The sequence below is a fragment of the Lissotriton helveticus genome, chromosome 5_1 (genome assembly GCF_964261635.1).
Source record: "Lissotriton helveticus chromosome 5_1, aLisHel1.1, whole genome shotgun sequence".
Taxonomy (NCBI): Eukaryota; Metazoa; Chordata; class Amphibia; order Caudata; family Salamandridae; genus Lissotriton; species Lissotriton helveticus.
This window is the reverse complement of record NC_136065.1, coordinates 68,843,221-68,864,047: the sequence shown is the minus strand read 5'-3', so window position 1 is coordinate 68,864,047 and position 20,827 is coordinate 68,843,221. Positions and strand designations below refer to the sequence as shown.

Below are 20,827 nucleotides of genomic sequence, written 5' to 3'. Positions count from 1 at the left end.
AGGGGGTTCACCTACCTTCTGGAACTGGTCTCATGCCTTGGTTGAGTCACAATCTAGCTGGTGCAGGGTGGCTGCCACAGGTGCAGAGCTTAGCACCTCTTTGTGGAGTCCTCCCTTGTTATCACGCTGAATCTACGATTCTGTTGTCTGGGGTGCCCCTTAAATATTGAATTTATGGGGGTTAATGGGTTCAACAACTAGTAGCAATGGGTATCTAACCCTTCTGCTTATCTGCCCCAGTAGTGATCATATACAGTGGGAGTATGTCACTAAAACTAATAAGAACCAGATTTTTAGCATACATTCAAATTGTGGTGAGGCATGCTTCCTGCATAGTGAAGTTTCCACCTGCCCGCGAAAAACAGTGGCTGGAACAGTGGGAGGCGTTGTCCTCGAGTGGGGGACACGTTCCTTTGTTCCATGGTGTTGGTGAAAACTTTGAGGATCGCCACCGTAATGGTCCATTCACTAGCCATCCTTTGTGGGCAGAGGTGTTACCACCTGCGCACACAGGTCCTTTGTCTCTGGCCTCTGGGAGTGGCACACACTTCCTAGCATGAGGGCAAACTTATGTCTTGGCGGCAAACCCTTGGAAAAGCTTGCCAAGGCACGAGAACACTGGGTTAACTTGGTGTTCACTGTCTAAAGGGTCACCTAGGGACATGCTGCTGTTACACAAAACAATTAAGACCTGGCTCTTCCCTAGGGTATAATATGTTTCTACTTGAGTGTAGCAGTAGATTTGCTGGATGGTAGGACCTCTTTTTCTTGTGCAGCTGACAGTTCTTGGGCCGGTTTGTTCTCCTAGCGCCAGGATGCCCGCAGGGTTACAGTGCGCTTTATAAATGTTAATAATAATAATACTGATTAAACCTCAATACCACCATCGTGTCAGGGGTTAGAAAGCACAGTGTTTGATACCAAAAATAAAATGAATCAACTATTCTGGAGCTGGACATCTGGGGTGTGTACAATGTCCAGTTTATATTATCCTATGGGAGGTCGGTCACTTGCGGTAGAATTACATTCAGAAAGCTACCACAGGGCAGATATATTTCCACACATATAATATAATGCACCCTGCCTGATGGGCTATAGGAGGCATACCATAGGGGTGAATGACATATATTAAATGCAATGAAGTGACCCTGTCACACATGGTGTGTTCAGGGTTGTACTCGAGCAGGTTAACTGCTCGTGCAGATTTGACGTGGCAGAACTGCAGACTTTACTTTACTTGGGTCAGTCAGGATGGCACAATAAGTGCTGCAATCCTGGTACCCCTTTTGCTGCCCTGCCCTGGGTTTGTCTGATATCATATACCAGGGGTTTACAGGGGTGTAAAATTACTTGCCAGTTTGGTATACCAACTCTCACTTACAATTTAAGGGAAAGAGCACTGGTGCTGGGCCTGGTTAGTGGGAACTAACTTACTTTCAGGTCAATTTCCACAGCTTCTAGCGGTTCAAATGGGGGCAAAAGAGTGTGGGGGGGAGGGTGCATCTGAAAGCTGCCCAGTTTGTTACAATGGGTTTTGCTGCCCAGTTTGTTACAATGGGTTTTATCTAGAAGTTGTTTTAGTAATGATTATTTTTGGGACGGTGTTTTATAGGTTATAGAATGTATCTAGAATTGATGTTCATTAATAAAGTTTTGTTTCTGTTTTTGGGTTTTATATTTGGTTATGGATCTTCCTTTAATACTGATAAAGTTAGCTGGTAGTTTACACAGCTTGATAAGTGATGTAATGAGCCATGTGCTCTAAAGTTCTGTGTTCCGATACCTGTGTGCCGGGTGATTCTCACGTTTTATCTGACTTTAGGTATCACTGACTCACAACATTCCAGCTCCATTCAAGATGTTACACTCTTTTATCACTTCCGATAGGAGCTATTTTGGTGATGTCAGGTGCTTGATTTACATATTCAGAAAGTGAGTGACTGGAGCCTGTGCCAGCACTGGGAGCCACTCCTATGAACTTAGATACAATGCGGGTGTGTCGTTGATGATCGCCCGCTGTGTGTAATACATATATGTGCATATATAAACTTGGGACCAAACACCACACTCACTTGTGGATACATTTCTGGAGGTGCTGGACCTGCTATTTGTGGAGTGTGGATTTTAGGCAGCCAAGGAAAGGATTCAGGAGCCATGACCTGGGGAGGGCGAGGATCAAAAGTCCCCTCAGTGGGCATCATTCTGCTGCTGGTTCTACATCTTCACTTGGCAGGTAAGAACGCTTCACTTCTTAAAGTGCTTTCCAACTAGTGCATTAGTTGCCAGCAATTACTTTAAATCCCAACAGTTAACCTCAGCCTTTCACCATTTCAAGGTCAATACATTGAGTGCCATTGAGCTGTGTACAGCAATATGCTTTGAGAGTTTGATGATGTCAGCCCAATCAAAGAGTCCTAAGTGGTACAAAAGGGGATGGCGATGGACGGAGCATCTGAACCAATCAAACACTCACACCCAGTCAACAGATCTGGGTTTAATCCATCACCGTTCTTAAGCCCAGTCTGCCACCCCAGTTCAGACATGACCATATGCAAATCAGTCTGACCCTGTACCTCATGGGAACAGTCTTTTTTTTACAGTTTTATATAGTGCAAACTCGACCCGAAGTTATTGGAGCGCTCCATTGTTATCACACCCCAGAGATTTGTTGGGGGCACCCCCCTGGATTGGTATATGGTCGCTTCCGCATGCATGCACAGGTCCATATTTTAGGTTCACCTCCAGGATTGTCCCACTGCCCCATAGTTGGACAATGTCCCTCTTGACCATTATCAGTGCAACCTTGCAGAAGGGTGAAGCATATGTAAGGGGCGTTTGATCGCTTAAAATCCCAAGGGGCACCAGCTGTGGGGTGAGCTTTATTGGATTCTCCCATGATGTGGGACAGTATGTGTTCTACCCGAGACCAGAAGGGCTCCACCATGGGGCATTCCCAAATAGTGTGGACCAGGGTCTTGGCTTGTGACCGCAGTGAAGGCATCTGACACTGTCGGTCCTTCTGCTTCCAAGCAGACGTATTCTGGTTAAATATGAACTGTTGAGGATCTTCAGTTGGATGAGCTGGAAGTCTAAGCTGATCGCGTCATCTCTCTGGTATCTGCTGTACCTCCTCCCTATCACCATTGCCAACGCCTCTAGTTTCCCCTCCCAATAATGCCTAAGACCCTTAGGCGGGCCATGACTCTTGGCAATCGGTGTCCTATTGAATATGGATATAGAATGTTTTCAGAGTGGTGCCGTCAAGAGTTTAAATTCCAGATAACACTCATCCTCCGGGGACTCCACCAGAGGGCATATTTAGTCAGTGTAAGCCTAAGTTGTGAGTAGAGGCCGTACGCTGAGTGTCGGCAAACTCATATTGTTGTTGGAGTTCATCAAACGACAAGAGGCCTGTGGCGACCCACATGTCCCCTAACTTTGAAATGCCCAGCCAATCCAATTTGAAGCGTCATTAGTAGAATGAGCTCTACCTTTCAAAGGTAGGTGGAATGTTAGAAGGGAACGTTTAACCATCCTGTTTTCAGATTGCGCAATCAGGACAGCAGCCCTCCGGCTCAGTTCCTGGACCAGAGTAACCAGAGTTAGGTTGTCTTTCTCCCAAATTCAGACTTTGAAGCTTGCCTGCCACCGTTTCCATTATACATTGTTGTAAACAATTGACCTTGATTAATGCAAACTAATGCAAGCTATTGAGGTGATGAGTGCTTCACTCGTGTGTGTGATTGATTGTCATGGCATGCATCCCACCTATCTAATAAAGCTCATGCCTAACAGGATGATTCACCGTCTATCAAGCTGCAATCATGCTGGCTGAGTAGGCAAGCGTGGGCACCGCCCTTACGGTTTCAAACATTAAGGGTGGATGAAAGTAGACGAGGAGCTTCCGAACTGTTGGATACAGACCACCTCCAGAAGCGGTCGAATGATCAATCACCAGCCGAGATCCCAAGGCTGCCCTGTGTCATATACATCCTCTAAATCTATATGGGATCTGCGCGTTTAGACAACACAGCTGTGGGATAGGTTTTCAGACTGATTCTGGACACCCCCACCGGATATGTTCGCCTGTATTCCAGCTAGCACACAGTGCCACTATGAACTCCTCTTTCTGAGGACCAAATAGTTTCCTGCAACTATCGTACATGACAACCCTGACCCCTCAGGCTCATGGAAACAGTGCAGTACTTTTTGCTCAGTTTGTGTCAGAGAGATGCACAGAATAAATGGTTGGGTCGTTTTCAATACGCATTTATTGAACCAGCATCATTCTAGATTAAAGTTTGTGTGCTGCAACAGATATAAACAAACATAAGCAGCGACAGAGTAAAAGGCTGGTAGATTTCTACCATCGTGCTAATACAATGAGTATATGCAGGCATATAAATACATGACAGTAATAATGCATACTCCTACAATGCAACCCTAACTAGATGTTCCTAAATGTACCTAGCATGTATGTAGGTGTTTAGCCAAGAATTCCCCTAGAACATAACCAGCCCTATTACCTGGTGTAAGAGAATGAAGGACCCCGTCTTGGTCTCGAGATGGACACGCTGCAAGGGATGTCAGACCACTGCGAGCTGGAGTGTCTGCATGCAGGAATCTCAGTGTCTTGCATCAGTGTGTCAGCATGGAAGTCTTTCTCCTCTCTTTGCCCCAGCAATGATATGGTTTTTATATACCCAAAAGGTACCCTCATGGGTTCTACCTTGCTGTGTCATGTTGGCTGGGAATGACAAGAGGGATGACCCTTATACATAGTTATTGTGCAGAAGATGTTAATCCTGCTGTGATTCTGAGGATAGTCATGCATAATAAATTAGGCTAGATTTTGGAGAAAAAACACACATTTATGAGTGGCCAAATCTCTGCCAACTCCGCAGCTTGAGCGGAAATTATCTCCCACCCCTGAAAACAGTGCTCTACTCCCATGTGCCCTCTTGAGAAAGGATGGAGAACTGAAGCTACTCCATGATCTGCTCCCTAAAAGAAGAAAGACAGACAACCGTTGTACTGTTCTCTTCCTCATGGAAGGACTAAGAACTGCAGCTGTACAGCACGCTGTCTCCTAGAGGTAGGGTGGAGACCTACAGCTCTAGTGTACCAGAGGTAGTGCAGAGAACTCTAGCAATACTCTGCTGCCCTCTAGAAGCAGAATAAAGAAGTACAGCCCTAGTCTTCTCTGCATTCTAGTCAAAGGAAGAATTCATTGCTCTGTCCCCTAGTGAAAGGAGAGAGAACTGCAACTTGACCAGGCACTGAATCCCAGATGGAGAGCTGGGATTATTTCATGAACTGTAATGTAGCGGAAAGAAGAAGCACAGTGGTTCTACAACCACCCGCTCCCCTAGTGAAAATAATCAACAACTGTGGCCACCCCAGCCTCTGCCCTCTAGTGGCAAGGTATAGAACATCACCAGACTTTTTTTATACCATCCTGTAGGCAGAGGGAACAGAAAGAATGGTGCTCGGCCAGGTACTGGCCTCTAGAGGGAGCTCTACAGCTACTTCATGATCTGCTCCGTAGTGGAAGTAGGAAGGACTGCATAGGATGGTTTCTACATCTCTAGTGCTCTCTTACAGCCTCTCTTGTGCAAGGAGCCAAGACGCACAAATACGGAACACAAAACTATCAACATTTTTTAATAAGGCTGGAAAAATGTGTACATTTTTCAAATTTTCATGTTAAACCTATCTGATTTCACATACCTTCTAGCCGCACTTGTGCACTGTAAAAATAACTAAGTCTGGGTGGTGAATTCCGCTCCACTCGTGGAGTTTGTGGAGTTTTCTGCACTCAGCGTTACACAGAGTTTGCGGAGTACCCAACAACTCTGCTTCGTGTAGCTGAGTTTTTCTCTTCGCTCGCATTTCTCAACATCAAGCTGCCGAGAGCAAGCGGGAAAAATCCACCTCCCGGCAAGATCTTTCCTTATTCGCGATTGCCAACATCAAGTTGGCGAGCCCGAGTGTGGAAATCAACCTCCCAGCAAGATTTCTCAACTCGGGTGGTCAGATTGCTCATTGCGAGTGATCGCGTATGCTCGTGATCGCCCGCGATGAGAAACTGTCCGTTCACATTGAGAAAGCTGCCACTCGAGTAAAAATCTACTCAAGCGGCAGAAAGGAAGCAACGCCCGCTTGCGCTGTGCATGGTGCCATTCACGATGATTTGAACCTGATGGTATTTTGTGTGACTTTTTTACGTGAGGTGCGTGGTCAAGCACAACAAAAAATGCAAGATACTGTAATTCACATTACCCAACAAAAGCATGATTGTGTATCAATTTCGTGGAATTTCTGACAGCCCAATTTACCCTCCTTTGTGCACTTTACGTGTTTTTTTATCTTACTTTGTGATTGTGCATCTGTTAAATTATGGTCACAGCTTTGAACCCGTCATCAAAGATGCAATGTTTTAATGATAACTTTTTATCTCCACAGTTGGACAAGATACTGCAGATGACACCCTTGGAGTAGCCAGTAAGTCAACCCTCTTGTGCCTTTTATTTCTCAACATTTATGCTTCTTTTAGACACATTATTCAAAGTCTGCACAAACTCACACATCTGTTGGTTCACTGAACACTTTCCTTCCATTTCTAGCACTTGAAACAACCCTGCCATCTCATATCTCAGTTTTCAACTTCCAGAGCCCAGTGCCTCCTGCTTCTCTAGCCTAAGGCCAGTGACTGGCTGCTCTGGGCCACTCTCTCTTACTGACCAGTACCACACCCGCCTGAACCCAGTGACCCAGACCTCTGCACTCACTCCCACTCTAGTGACCAAGAACAGACTTGTCAGTCCCAAGTGACTGAGGTCAGCATAACCTATCCGTCCTAATGCCCTGGAGCGGACTTCCTGATCTCAGTGACTTGGAGAAATGCAACCTGCCCTCCCTAATGCCCAGGACCAGACTTGCCTGTCCCTAGTGACCTGGAGCATTGCACCCTACCTGTCCTAAGGCCCAGGACCAGACTCGCCTGTGCCTAGTGACCTGGAGCATTGCACCCTACCTGTCCTAAGGCCCAGGCCCAGACTCGCCTGTCCCTAGTGACATGGGGCATTGCACCTTACCCTCCCTAACTCCCAGGACCGGACTTCACTGACCCCAGTGACCTGGAGCATTGCACCCTATCGGCCCTAATGCTCAGGACCACCCTTGCCTGGCCCTAGTGACCTGAAGCATTGCACCCTATCGGCCCTAATGCCCAGGGCCACCCTCGCCTGCCCCAGTGACCTGGAACAATACACCCTACCCGCTCTAATGTCCAGGACCAGACTCGCCTGTCCCTAGTGACCTGAAGCATTGCACCCTATCGGCCCTAAAGCCCAGGACCACCCTCGCCTGTCCCTAGTGACCTGGACCTGTACGCTCACTCCCTCCCTAATGCCCAGCACCACACTCGCCTGCCCCAGTGACCTGGAGCAATACACCCTACCCGCTCTAATGGCCAGGACCAGAATCACCTGACTCCAGTGACCTGGAGCATTGCATCTGTCTATATTGGGAAACACAGCAATCTGTCCTGGTGACCTGAGCGCCACACCACCCTCTAATGACCAGGACTGGACCCACCTGTCTATATTGGGACTAAAGCCAGTCTGACCTGGTGACCTAAGCCCCACACCCCCTCTAATGACCAGGACTGGACCCACCTGTCTATATTGGGACTAAAGCCAGTCTGACCTGGTGACCTAAGCCCCACACCCCCTCTAATGACCAGGACTGGACCCACCTGTCTATATTGGGACTTAAGCCAGTCTTGTCCTGGTGACCTGAGCTCCACACCGCCCTCTAATGACCAGGACTGGACCCACCTGTCTATATTGGGACTAAAGCCAGTCTGACCTGGTGACCTAAGCCCCACACCGCCCTCTAATGACCAGGATGGACCCACCTGTCTATATTGAGACTAAAGCCAGTTTGACCTGGTGACCTGAGCTCCTCACTGACCTCCTTCTCTAGTGACCAGTACTGGACCCACATGTCTATATTGCGATCTAAACCAGTCTGACCTGGGGACATAGTCGACAGATGAACGTGTGATGGGAGACAGTGTTGAAAGCTGCAGAGAGATTCAGGAGGAGGAGGACAGCTGATTCTCCTCTATCATGTAGGGCTTGGATGTCGTCTGTTGCTGCGATCAGGGCTGTCTTGCTGCTGTGGTTGACTCTAACCCCCGATTAGTATGGGTCCATCAGTTTGTTTCTTTCCAGATGATTGGTTAGTTGGAGGTTGGTGTCTTTCTTCAGGGTTTTAGTGGGGAACAGGAGGAAGGAGATTGGATGGTAGTTCTGGAGCTCTCTGGGGTCTGTCAACAGTTTCTTGAAGAAGTATCTGACCTCTGTGTGTTTCCATGTATCGGGAATGGTGGCTGTACTTATGGAGGTATTAGGATGGTGGTGAGCTGGTAGCTGATCTTGTTGCTTCCGATGCTGAAGAGTTGATAGGGGCATGGGTCGGTGGTTGCTCCTGAGTGGATGGAGGTATTCAGCGTGCCCATTGTTGATGTGTTAAGTTGATTCCATACTGTGATTGGGGGTTAGTGACTGTGCTTGATGTGTTGCAGAGGAAGTCGAAGGGTTGGGAATTGACGTTTCTGTACATTGTTGCTACCTTGTTGTGGAAGTGGTCAGTGAGGGATTTGCAAAGTTCCTGTGAGGGGGGGTTGAGTTTTCTGTTGCTGATGGGTAGGTGAACTCTCTGACGATTGTGAAGAGTTCCTTGGTTTGGTTGATGCTGGTTTTGATGCAGCGTGTCAGGGCCTCCCTTTTTGAGGATTTGTTCTGGCGGAGGTAGTTGTTGAGGGCTGATTTGTAGGCGGTTCGGTCAGCATCTTCCTGATGATTCGCCATCTTCTTTCAAGTTGTTTACACCCACTTTTTGATGCACTGAGTTCTTGTGTGTACCAGCTGGCTTTTTTGGTGGGTCAGTGCATTTCGGCTGGTTTGGTGGGGGCAACTTGGTTGGCAGCGCTGGTGATCTAGGCATTGATACTATCTGCTGTCTGGTTCAGTTTGGTGGTGGTGTTGGGCTGAGCTGTGCTGAGGGGGTCAGTCCATTGCCCATTGAATTTCCTTGGTCCAGATGCGATTGGGAACACTGTGCTGGTTGGGGGTAGTGTATGGCGATCCAGTGAGGGTGAAGTATACAATGGAGTTGTCCGTCCAGGTGAGTTCCGATGTTTGGCTGTTTCTGATTCTGTTGCTGGACGTAAAGATGGGGACCAGCGTGTATCCTGCTCTCTTAGTGGGTTCAGTGACAACCTGCTTGATGCCATTGTTGTCTAGGCTTTTCAGTAGGTCGATGGTGTTGGTGGAGTCTTCGAGGTGGAAGTTGAGATCTTCCATGAAGATGTAGTGATCAGATTTGACTGCGAGAGGGGTGATAAATTCTGCAGTGGCATGGCTGAGGCTGGTTTGTGGTCCTGGCAGCCTGTATGCGAGAGTGCCTTTGATGGTGGATTTGGCATTGGCATGGTCTGGACATTCATGTGTTCCATAATTGGCATGGTGTCATTATTAGTGATGGTGCAGGTGATCGATTCTTTGTGTGCAATGGCAATGCCTCCACCATGTCTGTTGGGGCAGTCTTGGTCTTTCATCTTGTAGCCGCTGGGGGTTGCCATGGCAATGTCTGGGGCCGATGTGGGGGTGACATAGTTCTCTGTGATGAAAGTCACGTCAGGGGTGATGGTGCAATGGTGTCCCAGATTTTGGCGGCATGTTTGCAGAGTGATCTGAAATTTATTATGGGGCAGTTGAGGTGATTTGGTAGAGTTTCTGCAGCTTGGGTTGGCGTTGTGTTGTTCGATGAAGTAGTTGTTGAAGGAGGTGTGGTGGTGAAGAATTCTGCTGTGGATTGTGGTGATGTGAATCAGCAGTTGTTGTTGTTGGGGTCCAGGGCATGGAGTTCTGTGGCAGTGTACCTGTATGAGTGTGTCCGGCCAAGGTTCCTGGCACTGGGTGCAGCCCAGGCACGGACGGGTGAGGACGGCTACAGACGGGCGCAGGCAGGCTTGCTTTTATTTCTGTACTTTGGCCTCCAGGAAGTAGCCCTGGGAGGTGGTAGGCACTATCCAGAAGGTGGGCAGACAGGGGGAAAGTGGCACAGAGTGGCGAGAGCTGGAGTGAACTGAGTGACAGCAAAAGAAAGGCAAAAAGAATTGAGAGAAAAAATGAAGCACAATCCCAGTCTGTAACAGCACACAACATTTTACAATTACAGGAGCAAAAAGGGTGAATACGCAATGCACAAATAGAGGTTAGGCAACAGAGTCACACACTATTTCAAACAGTTGTGGTGATGTTAAAAATGCTGTTTCAGTAATACAGTGATCCAGTATAATAAAAATGTATCATTAAAATGCAGATCCACCATATCCATGGGAAGCTCGTATCACTACAACGAAAACACCAGTAACTACAACTCCTACCACAACACCTACCACAGCTACAACCGCAGCCACAACAACAACATCAACGGCTTCTACCCCAGCTGCCACCACATCGAAGACAACCACAGTGACTACAACTCCTACCACAACACCTACCACAGCTACAACAGCAGCCACAACAACAACATCAACGGCTTCTACCCCAGCTGCCACCACAACGAAGACAACCACAGTGACTACAACTCCTACCACAACACCTACCACAGCTACAACAGCAGCCACAACAACAACATCAACGGCTTCTACCCCAGCTGCCACCACAACGAAGACAACCACAGTGACTACAACTCCTACCACAACACCTACCACAGCTACAACAGCAGCCAAAACAACAGCATCACCGGCTTCTACCTCGACAGCACCTACCACAGCAAGCACCACAGCAAAAGCAACTACTGTAACCCCAACAGCACTGATAACAGATAAAAACACAGCATTGACTGATGATGGCAACACAGGAAGGACCAAAGATCCTGCTACTGAACCTAGCACAAGAGGCCCTACTACTACTACCACAGGAGGGACAACAGCTACTGCTACTCAAACTAGCACAAGAGGCTCTACTACTACCACCACAGAAGGGACCACAGCTACCAGCTCAGAAGGTAATGCATTTTGTATTCATCCAGCATGCGTAGCTTGATGGGAATCATTGGCTTGGTGGTCATCATACGTGCAGGGTGGTTGCAACCAACAGGCCCAGAAAGGCCAGACCAATTTATATGTTTGTCTTCCCCCTACAATAGTGGGCATCAGTTCTGAACATTTATTTATTTTAGCCTTTCTTTGTAAAATCACAATAGACTGCTGCAGTGATCTGGATGACGGCTGTGCCAATCAGACCCTAGTGGGAGGATCTTGCGGTGGGTTTGACTGGCCCGTCATTAGCTGGAGGTGTGACCGTGATCTTTGGTCGGAGGTGCGTCTATGGTAGGGGGTGAGGAGGTGGGGGGTCCAATAATAGTTTGATGTTTGTTATTTTTGTGGAGAAGAAATATGCAAATTCCTCACAGTGCTTAACGGCGGCATCAGATGAGTGTAATGGGAGAGAGGAGGTTTGCTGTTTGATGTTGTTCAAATGGTCTTTATGACTATTTCTGGAGTGGTCAATTTAGGCTCGGAAGTAAGAGGGTTTCTCTCTGTAGATATGTTTTTTGTATTTCAGCTGTTTTTCCCAGAGGAGAGAGAGATGGGTCTGTGAGGGTTCTTGTCTTTAAGTAACGGTTAACATTTGTTTTTTACATTGACTTTCAATGTTTTTGTATTTTTTATAAACATTTGTTTCAATTCATACAGTTGCTTTAGTCAAGTTGAATACTATTAAGAGAAGTGTTGCATAGTAGCGTGGAGGATAGCGTAGTACAGTATACTGTCATAGAGTATACTGTTGTAGAGTGTAGTAAAGTGAATTGCGGTACAGTGGAGTTGCATACAGTGGAATGGCATCAAGTGGAGTGGTGTAAATTGGAGTGATGCAGAGTGGAGGGGTGTAGAGTGGAGAATGATAGAGTAGAGTGGTGTGTAGTAGCATACCATATAGTGGAGTTTTTTTGTATGTAGTGTAGTGGCATATGTATAGTATAGTGGCATGGAGTATACTAGAGTGAACAGGAGAAGTGTAAAGTCAAGTACATTTTTATAATTTGGAATGACATGTACAGTATACTGAAGTTGTGTGTCGTAGAGTGTTGGAAAGTGTCCTAATGTGGAATAGAGTGTTGTACAGTGGGGCATACAGTAGGTACATAAACTGTAGTAAAGAATTGTACAGTGTAGGGGCATAGAGTGGAGTACAGTTCTAATGGTGGCGCAAACTGTAGCATAGTAGAGAGGAGTTGCATATTGTGGAGTAGAGTGTGATGCAGTGGGACGGTGTAGAGTGGAGTGCTGTATAGTTCCACAGAGTTGAGTAACATGTCGTAAAGTGGAACAGAGTCTAATTGAGTCCAGTGGAATGGCGTAGCATATAATGGAGTAGCGTATTCCAGAGTACAGTGGGATAGAGTCGAGTAGAGTGGAGTGGTGTAGATTAGAGTGGAGTAAAGTTTTGTTTTAAGGTTTTTCTCTACTTTACACTAAGCCAATTAAGTCCTAATGTTTTATGACTCGTGTTTCTCCACTATAAATTCCTCACTTTTAAACACATGACTGCATTTTCCTGCTACAAATATTGAACCATGTCTACAGGCCATGGGAGTGCAATGCCTGCTGTTTGTAAAGGCACTTTGACAGGGAAAAAATGAAAATGATGAGTTTTATATAAACATAAAGTTTAGTCCTTAGTTGAATTTCCCCCCATTTCAAAATGTCACATTTACATACAGCAGGCGTCTTGCTCCCAGTGGCTGGTAGACACGCTTCCACATTTATAACTGAAAAATGCAGCCATTTTTTTCAAATGGGAGAAATATTAAGTGCAGAAAAATGTTCCATCAAATGCAGAATATTTTCTTTATTATGAACATTTTTGCAAAACATTTCTCTGCACTCTCTCCATTTAAAAAAAAAAAGTTGTACATGTAACAGAGTCACATATGGCAAAAAAAATTGTTCAGTACATTGTTCAAACTATAGTAGCAGGCTCCATGGACACTAGGTTTAAAACATGAAGCCGGGCGAGGGGGTGTCTTGTAAGAGTGTGCGAGTTAGTTGGCCTTCAGTAGCTCATCACGATGTTCACTTATAGGACGTAGATCTCATTACAAAAAGGGTTTGTTGACGCCTGCCACATAATGTCTGCCTCAGTGAACACTGACCTCAGCGCCGGGACGCCCCGTTGGGGCAGCTGTGCGCTTTATAAAATACACAAATAAATAAATAAATAAATAGTGGCCGGATTGCATATGGTACTGACTTTAGTCCTGGGGGCCCGCAGTCTTCCTAAGTGCTCAAGGACACCCCCTACTCTTCCTTGAGCACGTCCTTGGAGGTGGTCTGCAGACTGCCTCATCCAAATCTAGAACACCACAGGGCAGGACTGTGGAAGCCTTGTACGGACTGCCAAGGACTGCTGCACCCAACATCCCTAACTCTTTTTTCTTACATCTCCCACAGAGACAACCACAGAGAGTGAAGAAGGCTCCGCAAGCGTCCTAGGCTTGACTGACTGGCAGGTCGGCCTCGTCATCGTGGGGGCTCTTGGGATCGGGGCCGTGCTGACCGGCCTCCTTTTCCTGGTAAGGACACATTTGGCTGTGGCGAAACATTACAGAGGATTGGCAGGGTTGTACAAATGGGAGATACTCAAAATATGGGGCAGGTCCTCCTGAATGGGAAGCAATGAATTGGTATTACTCAAGAAAAGCCATTTAGATCGAGTCACCGCCTGTGAACAACTGAAAAGGAATCAACGAGCAGGAGCCACTGAATGGGAGTCAATAGCCACATTAGGGGCTATTGCAATACTCCATCACAGGCTACTTCTTGGGCTATTGCAGTACTCCATCACTGGCCCCTTTAGGGGCTATTACAGTGCTCCATCACTGGCCACTTTAGGGGCTATTGCAGTACTCCATCACAGGCCCCTTTAGGGGCTATTACAGTGCTCCATCACAGGCCCCTTTAGGGGCTATTACAGTACTCCATCACTGGCCCCTTTAGGGGCTATTACAGTACTCCATCACAGGCCCCTTTAGGGGCTATTACAGTACTCCATCACTGGCCACTTTAGGGGCTATTACAGTGCTCCATCACAGGCCCCTTTAGGGGCTATTACGGGTACTCCATCACTGGCCCCTTTAGGGGCTATTACAGTACTCCATCACAGGCCCCTTTAGGGGCTATTACAGTACTCCATCACTGGCCACTTTAGGGGCTATTACAGTACTCCATCACAGGTCCCTTTAGGGGCTATTACAGTACTCCATCACAGGCCCCTTTAGAGGCTATTACAGTACTCCATCACAGGCTACTTCTTGGGCTATTGCAGTACTCCATCACAGGCCCCTTTAGGGGCTATTACAGTACTCCATCACAGGCCCCTTTAGGGGCTATTACAGTACACCATCACTGGCTACTTCTTGGGCTATTGCAGTACTCCATCACTGGCCCCTTTAGGGGCTATTGCAGTACTCCATCACTGGCCCCTTTAGAGGCTATTACAGTACTCCATCACAGGCTACTTCTTGGGCTATTGCAGTACTCCATCACTGGCCCCTTTAGGGGCTATTGCAGTACTCCATCACTGGCCCCTTTAGGGGCCATTACAGTACACCATCACTGGCCACTTTAGGGGCTATTACAGTACTCCATCACAGGCCCCTTTAGGGGCTATTACAGTACACCATCACTGGCCCCTTTAGAGGCTATTACAGTACTCCATCACAGGCCCCTTTAGGGGCTATTATAGTACACCATCACTGGCCCCTTTAGAGGCTATTACAGTACTCCATCACAGGCCCCTTTAGGGGCTATTACAGTACTCCATCACTGGCCCCTTTAGGGGCTATTACAGTACTCCATCACAGGCCCCTTTAGGGGCTATTACAGTACACCATCACTGGCTCCTTTAGAGGCTATTACAGTACTCCATCACAGGCCCCTTTAGGGGCTATTACAGTACTCCATCACTGGCCCCTTTAGGGGCTATTACAGTACTCCATCACAGGCCCCTTTAGGGGCTATTACAGTACTCCATCACAGGCCCCTTTAGGGGCTATTACAGTACTCCATCACAGGCCACATTAGGGGCTATTACAGTACTCCATCACAGGCCACATTAGGGGCTATTACAGTACTCCATCACTGGCCCCTTTAGGGGCTATTACAGTGCTCCATCACAGGCCACATTAGGGGCTATTACAGTACTCCATCACAGGCCCCTTTAGGGGCTATTACAGTGCTCCATCACTGGCCCCTTTAGGGGCTATTACAGTACTCCATCACTGGCCACTTTAGGGGCTATTACAGTACTTCATCACTGGCCACTTTAGGGGCTATTACAGTACTCCATCACAGGCCCCTTTAGGGGCTATTACAGTACTCAATCACTGGCCACATTAGGGGATATTACAGTACTCAATCACTGGCCACATTAGGGACTATTACAGTGCTCCATCACTGGCCACATTAGGGGCTATTACAGTACTCCATCACAGGCCCCTTTAGGGGCTATTACAGTACTCCATCACAGGCCCCTTTAGGGGCTATTACAGTACTCCATCACAGGCCCCTTTAGGGGCTATTACAGTACTCCATCACTGGCCACATTAGGGGCTATTACAGTACTCCATCACAGGCCCCTATAGGGGCTATTACAGTACTCCATCACTGGCCACATTAGGGGCTATTACAGTACTCCATCACAGGCCCCTTTAGGGGCTATTACAGTACTCAACCACTGGCCACATTAGGGGCTATTACAGTACTCCATCACAGGCCCCTTTAGGGGCTATTACAGTACTCCATCACTGGCCACATTAGGGGATATTACAGTGCTCCATCACAAGCCCCTTTAGGGGCTATTACAGTACTCCATCACAGGCCCCTTTAGGGGTAATTACAGTACTCCATCACTGGCCCCTTTAGGGCCTATTACAGTACTCCATCACAGGCCCCTTCAGGGGCTATTACAGTACTCCATCACAGGCCCCTTCAGGGGCTATTACAGTACTCCATCACAGGCCCCTTTAGGGGCTATTACAGTACTCCATCACAGGCCCCTTTTGGGGCTATTACAGTACTCCATCACAGGCCCCTTTAGGGCCTATTACAGTACTCCATCACAGGCCCCTTCAGGGGCTATTACAGTACTCCATCACAGGCCCCTTTAGGGGCTATTACAGTACTCCATCACAGGCCCCTTTTGGGGCTTTTACAGTACTCCATCACTGGCCCCTTTAGGGGCTATTACAGTACTCCATCACAGGCCCCTTTTGGGGCTATTACAGTACTCCATCACTGGCCCCTTTAGGGGCTATTACAGTACTCCATCACTGGCCACTTTAGGGGCTATTACAGTACTCCATCACAGGCCCCTTTAGGGGCTATTACAGTACTCAATCACTGGCCACATTAGGGGATATTACAGTACTCCATCACAGGCCCCTTCAGGGGCTATTACAGTACTCCATCACAGGCCCCTTTAGGGGCTATTACAGTACTCCATCACAGGCCCCTTTTGGGGCTATTACAGTACTCCATCACAGGCCCCTTTAGGGCCTATTACAGTACTCCATCACAGGCCCCTTCAGGGGCTATTACAGTACTCCATCACAGGCCCCTTTAGGGGCTATTACAGTACTCCATCACAGGCCCCTTTTGGGGCTATTACAGTACTCCATCACAGGCCCCTTTTGGGGCTATTACAGTACTCCATCACTGGCCCCTTTAGGGGCTATTACAGTACTCCATCACAGGCCCCTTTTGGGGCTATTACAGTACTCCATCACTGGCCCCTTTAGGGGCTATTACAGTACTCCATCACTGGCCACTTTAGGGGCTATTACAGTACTCCATCACAGGCCCCTTTAGGGGCTATTACAGTACTCAATCACTGGCCACATTAGGGGATATTACAGTACTCAATCACTGGCCACATTAGGGGCTATTACAGTGCTCCATCACTGGCCACATTAGGGGCTATTACAGTACTCCATCACAGGCCCCTTTAGGGGCTATTACAGTACTCAACCACTGGCCACATTAGGGGCTATTACAGTACTCCATCACAGGCCCCTTTAGGGGCTATTACAGTACTCCATCACTGGCCACATTAGGGGATATTACAGTGCTCCATCACTGGCCACATTAGGGGCTATTACAGTACTCCATCACAGGCCCCTTTAGGGGCTATTACAGTACTCCATCACAGGCCCCTTTAGGGGCTATTACAGTACTCCATCACAGGCCCCTTCAGGGCTATTACAGTACTCCATCACAGGCCCCTTTAGGGGCTATTACAGTACTCCATCACAGGCCCCTTTTGGGGCTATTACAGTACTCCATCACTGGCCACATTAGGGGATATTACAGTGCTCCATCACAGGCCACTTTAGGGCTATTACAGTACTCCATTACAGGCCCCTTTTGGGGCTATTACAGTACTCCACCACTGGCCACATTAGGGCCTATTACAGTACTCCATCACAGGCCCCTTTAGGGGCTATTACAGTACTCCATCACAGGCCCCTTTAGGGGCTATTACAGTACTCCATCACTGGCCACATTAGGGCCTATTACAGTACTCCATCACAGGCCCCTTTTGGGGCTATTACAGTACTCCATCACAGGCCCCTTTTGGGGCTATTACAGTACTCCATCACTGGCCACAATAGGGGATATTACAGTGCTCCATCACAGGCCACTTTAGGGCTATTACAGTACTCCATTACAGGCCCCTTTTGGGGCTATTACAGTACTCCACCACTGGCCACATTAGGGCCTAATACAGTACTTCATCACAGGCCCCTTTTGGGGCTATTACAGTACTCCATCACAGGCCCCTTTAGGGGCTATTACAGTACTCCATCACAGGCTACTTCTTGGGCTAATACAGTACTCCATTACAGGCCCCTTTTGGGGCTATTACAGTACTCCACCACTGGCCACATTAGGGCCTATTACAGTACTCCATCACAGGCCCCTTTAGGGGCTATTACAGTACTCCATCACAGGCCCCTTTAGGGGCTATTACAGTACTCCATCACTGGCCACATTAGGGCCTATTACAGTACACCATCACAGGCCCCTTTTGGGGCTATTACAGTACTCCATCACAGGCCCCTTTTGGGGCTATTGCAGTACTCCATCACAGGCCCCTTTAGGGGCTATTACAGTACTCCATCACATGCCCCTTTTGGGGCTATTACAGTACTCCATCACTGGCCACATTAGGGCCTATTACAGTACTCCATCACAGGCCCCTTTTGGGGCTATTACAGTACTCCATCACTGGCCACATTAGGGTCTATTACAGTACTCCATCACAGGCCCCTTTTGGGGCTATTACAGTACTCCATCACAGGCCCCTTTTGGGGCTATTACAGTACTCCATCACTGGCCACAATAGGGGATATTACAGTGCTCCATCACAGGCCACTTTAGGGTTATTACAGTACTCCATTACAGGCCCCTTTTGGGGCTATTACAGTACTTCACCACTGGCCACATTAGGGCCTATTACAGTACTCCATCACAGGCCCCTTTTGGGGCTATTACAGTACTCCATCACTGGCCACATTAGGGCCTACTACAGTACTCCATCACAGGCCCCTTTTGGGGCTATTACAGTACTCCATCACAGGCCCCTTTTGGGGCTATTACAGTACTCCATCACTGGCCACATTAGGGCCTATTACAGTACTCCATCACAGGCCCCTTCAGGGGCTATTACAGTACTCCATCACAGGCCCCTTTTGGGGCCATTACAGTACTCCATCACTGGCCCCATTAGGGGCTATTACAGTACTCCATCACAGGCCCCTTTTGGGGCTATTACAGTACTCCATCACAGGCCCCTTTTGGGGCTATTACAGTACTCCATCACAGGCCCCTTTAGGGGCTATTACAGTACTCCATCACAGGCCCCTTTAGGGGCTATTACAGTACTCCATCACTGGCCACTTTAGGGGCTATTACAGTACTCCATCACAGGCCCCTTTAGGGGCTATTACAGTACTCCATCACAGGCCCCTTTTGGGGCTATTACAGTGCTCCATCACAGGCCCCTTTAGGGGCTATTACGGGTACTCCATCACTGGCCCCTTTAGGGGCTATTACAGTACTCCATCACAGGCCCCTTTAGGGGCTATTACAGTACTCCATCACTGGCCACTTTAGGGGCTATTACAGTACTCCATCACAGGTCCCTTTAGGGGCTATTACAGTACTCCATCACAGGCCCCTTTAGAGGCTATTACAGTACTCCATCACAGGCTACTTCTTGGGCTATTGCAGTACTCCATCACAGGCCCCTTTAGGGGCTATTACAGTACTCCATCACAGGCCCCTTTAGGGGCTATTACAGTACACCATCACTGGCTACTTCTTGGGCTATTGCAGTACTCCATCACTGGCCCCTTTAGGGGCTATTGCAGTACTCCATCACTGGCCCCTTTAGAGGCTATTACAGTACTCCATCACAGGCTACTTCTTGGGCTATTGCAGTACTCCATCACTGGCCCCTTTAGGGGCTATTGCAGTACTCCATCACTGGCCCCTTTAGGGGCCATTACAGTACACCATCACTGGCCACTTTAGGGGCTATTACAGTACTCCATCACAGGCCCCTTTAGGGGCTATTACAGTACACCATCACTGGCCCCTTTAGAGGCTATTACAGTACTCCATCACAGGCCCCTTTAGGGGCTATTACAGTACACCATCACTGGCCCCTTTAGAGGCTATTACAGTACTCCATCACAGGCCCCTTTAGGGGCTATTACAGTACTCCATCACTGGCCCCTTTAGGGGCTATTACAGTACTCCATCACAGGCCCCTTTAGGGGCTATTACAGTACACCATCACTGGCTCCTTTAGAGGCTATTACAGTACTCCATCACAGGCCCCTTTAGGGGCTATTACAGTACTCCATCACTGGCCCCTTTAGGGGCTATTACAGTACTCCATCACAGGCCCCTTTAGGGGCTATTACAGTACTCCATCACAGGCCCCTTTAGGGGCTATTACAGTACTCCATCACAGGCCACATTAGGGGCTATTACAGTACTCCATCACAGGCCACATTAGGGGCTATTACAGTACTCCATCACTGGCCCCTTTAGGGGCTATTACAGTGCTCCATCACAGGCCACATTAGGGGCTATTACAGTACTCCATCACAGGCCCCTTTAGGGGCTATTACAGTGCTCCATCACTGGCCCCTTTAGGGGCTATTACAGTACTCCATCACTGGCCACTTTAGGGGCTATTACAGTACTTCATCACTGGCCACTTTAGGGGCTATTACAGTACTCCATCACAGGCCCCTTTAGGGGCTATTACAGTACTCAATCACTGGCCACATTAGGGGATATTACAGTACTCAATCACTGGCCACATTAGGGGCTATTACAGTGCTCCATCACTGGCCACATTAGGGGCTATTACAGTACTCCATCACAGGCCCCTTTAGGGGCTATTACAGTACTCCATCACAGGCCCCTTTAGGGGCTATTACAGTACTCCATCACAGGCCCCTTTAGGGGCTATTACAGTACTCCATCACTGGCCACATTAGGGGCTATTACAGTACTCCATCACAGGCCCCTATAGGGGCTATTACAGTACTCCATCACTGGCCACATTAGGGGCTATTACAGTACTCCATCACAGGCCCCTTTAGGGGCTATTACAGTACTCAACCACTGGCCACATTAGGGGCTATTACAGTACTCCATCACAGGCCC

General features: G+C 48.1%; 1 protein-coding gene across 1 annotated transcript in view; it reads left to right on the top strand.

The window, feature by feature from the left end:
- The window catches only part of LOC144752385 (uncharacterized), a 75,740-nt gene that overhangs the window by 8,407 nt on the left and 46,506 nt on the right, over positions 1 to 20,827 (top strand). Inside the window, exons 2-4 of the mRNA XM_078640319.1 lie at positions 6,466 to 6,504; positions 10,396 to 11,085; positions 13,535 to 13,656. Coding sequence (XP_078496445.1) covers positions 6,466 to 6,504; positions 10,396 to 11,085; positions 13,535 to 13,656 — 851 coding nt within the window. The remainder of the gene's footprint in view (positions 1 to 6,465; positions 6,505 to 10,395; positions 11,086 to 13,534; positions 13,657 to 20,827) is intronic.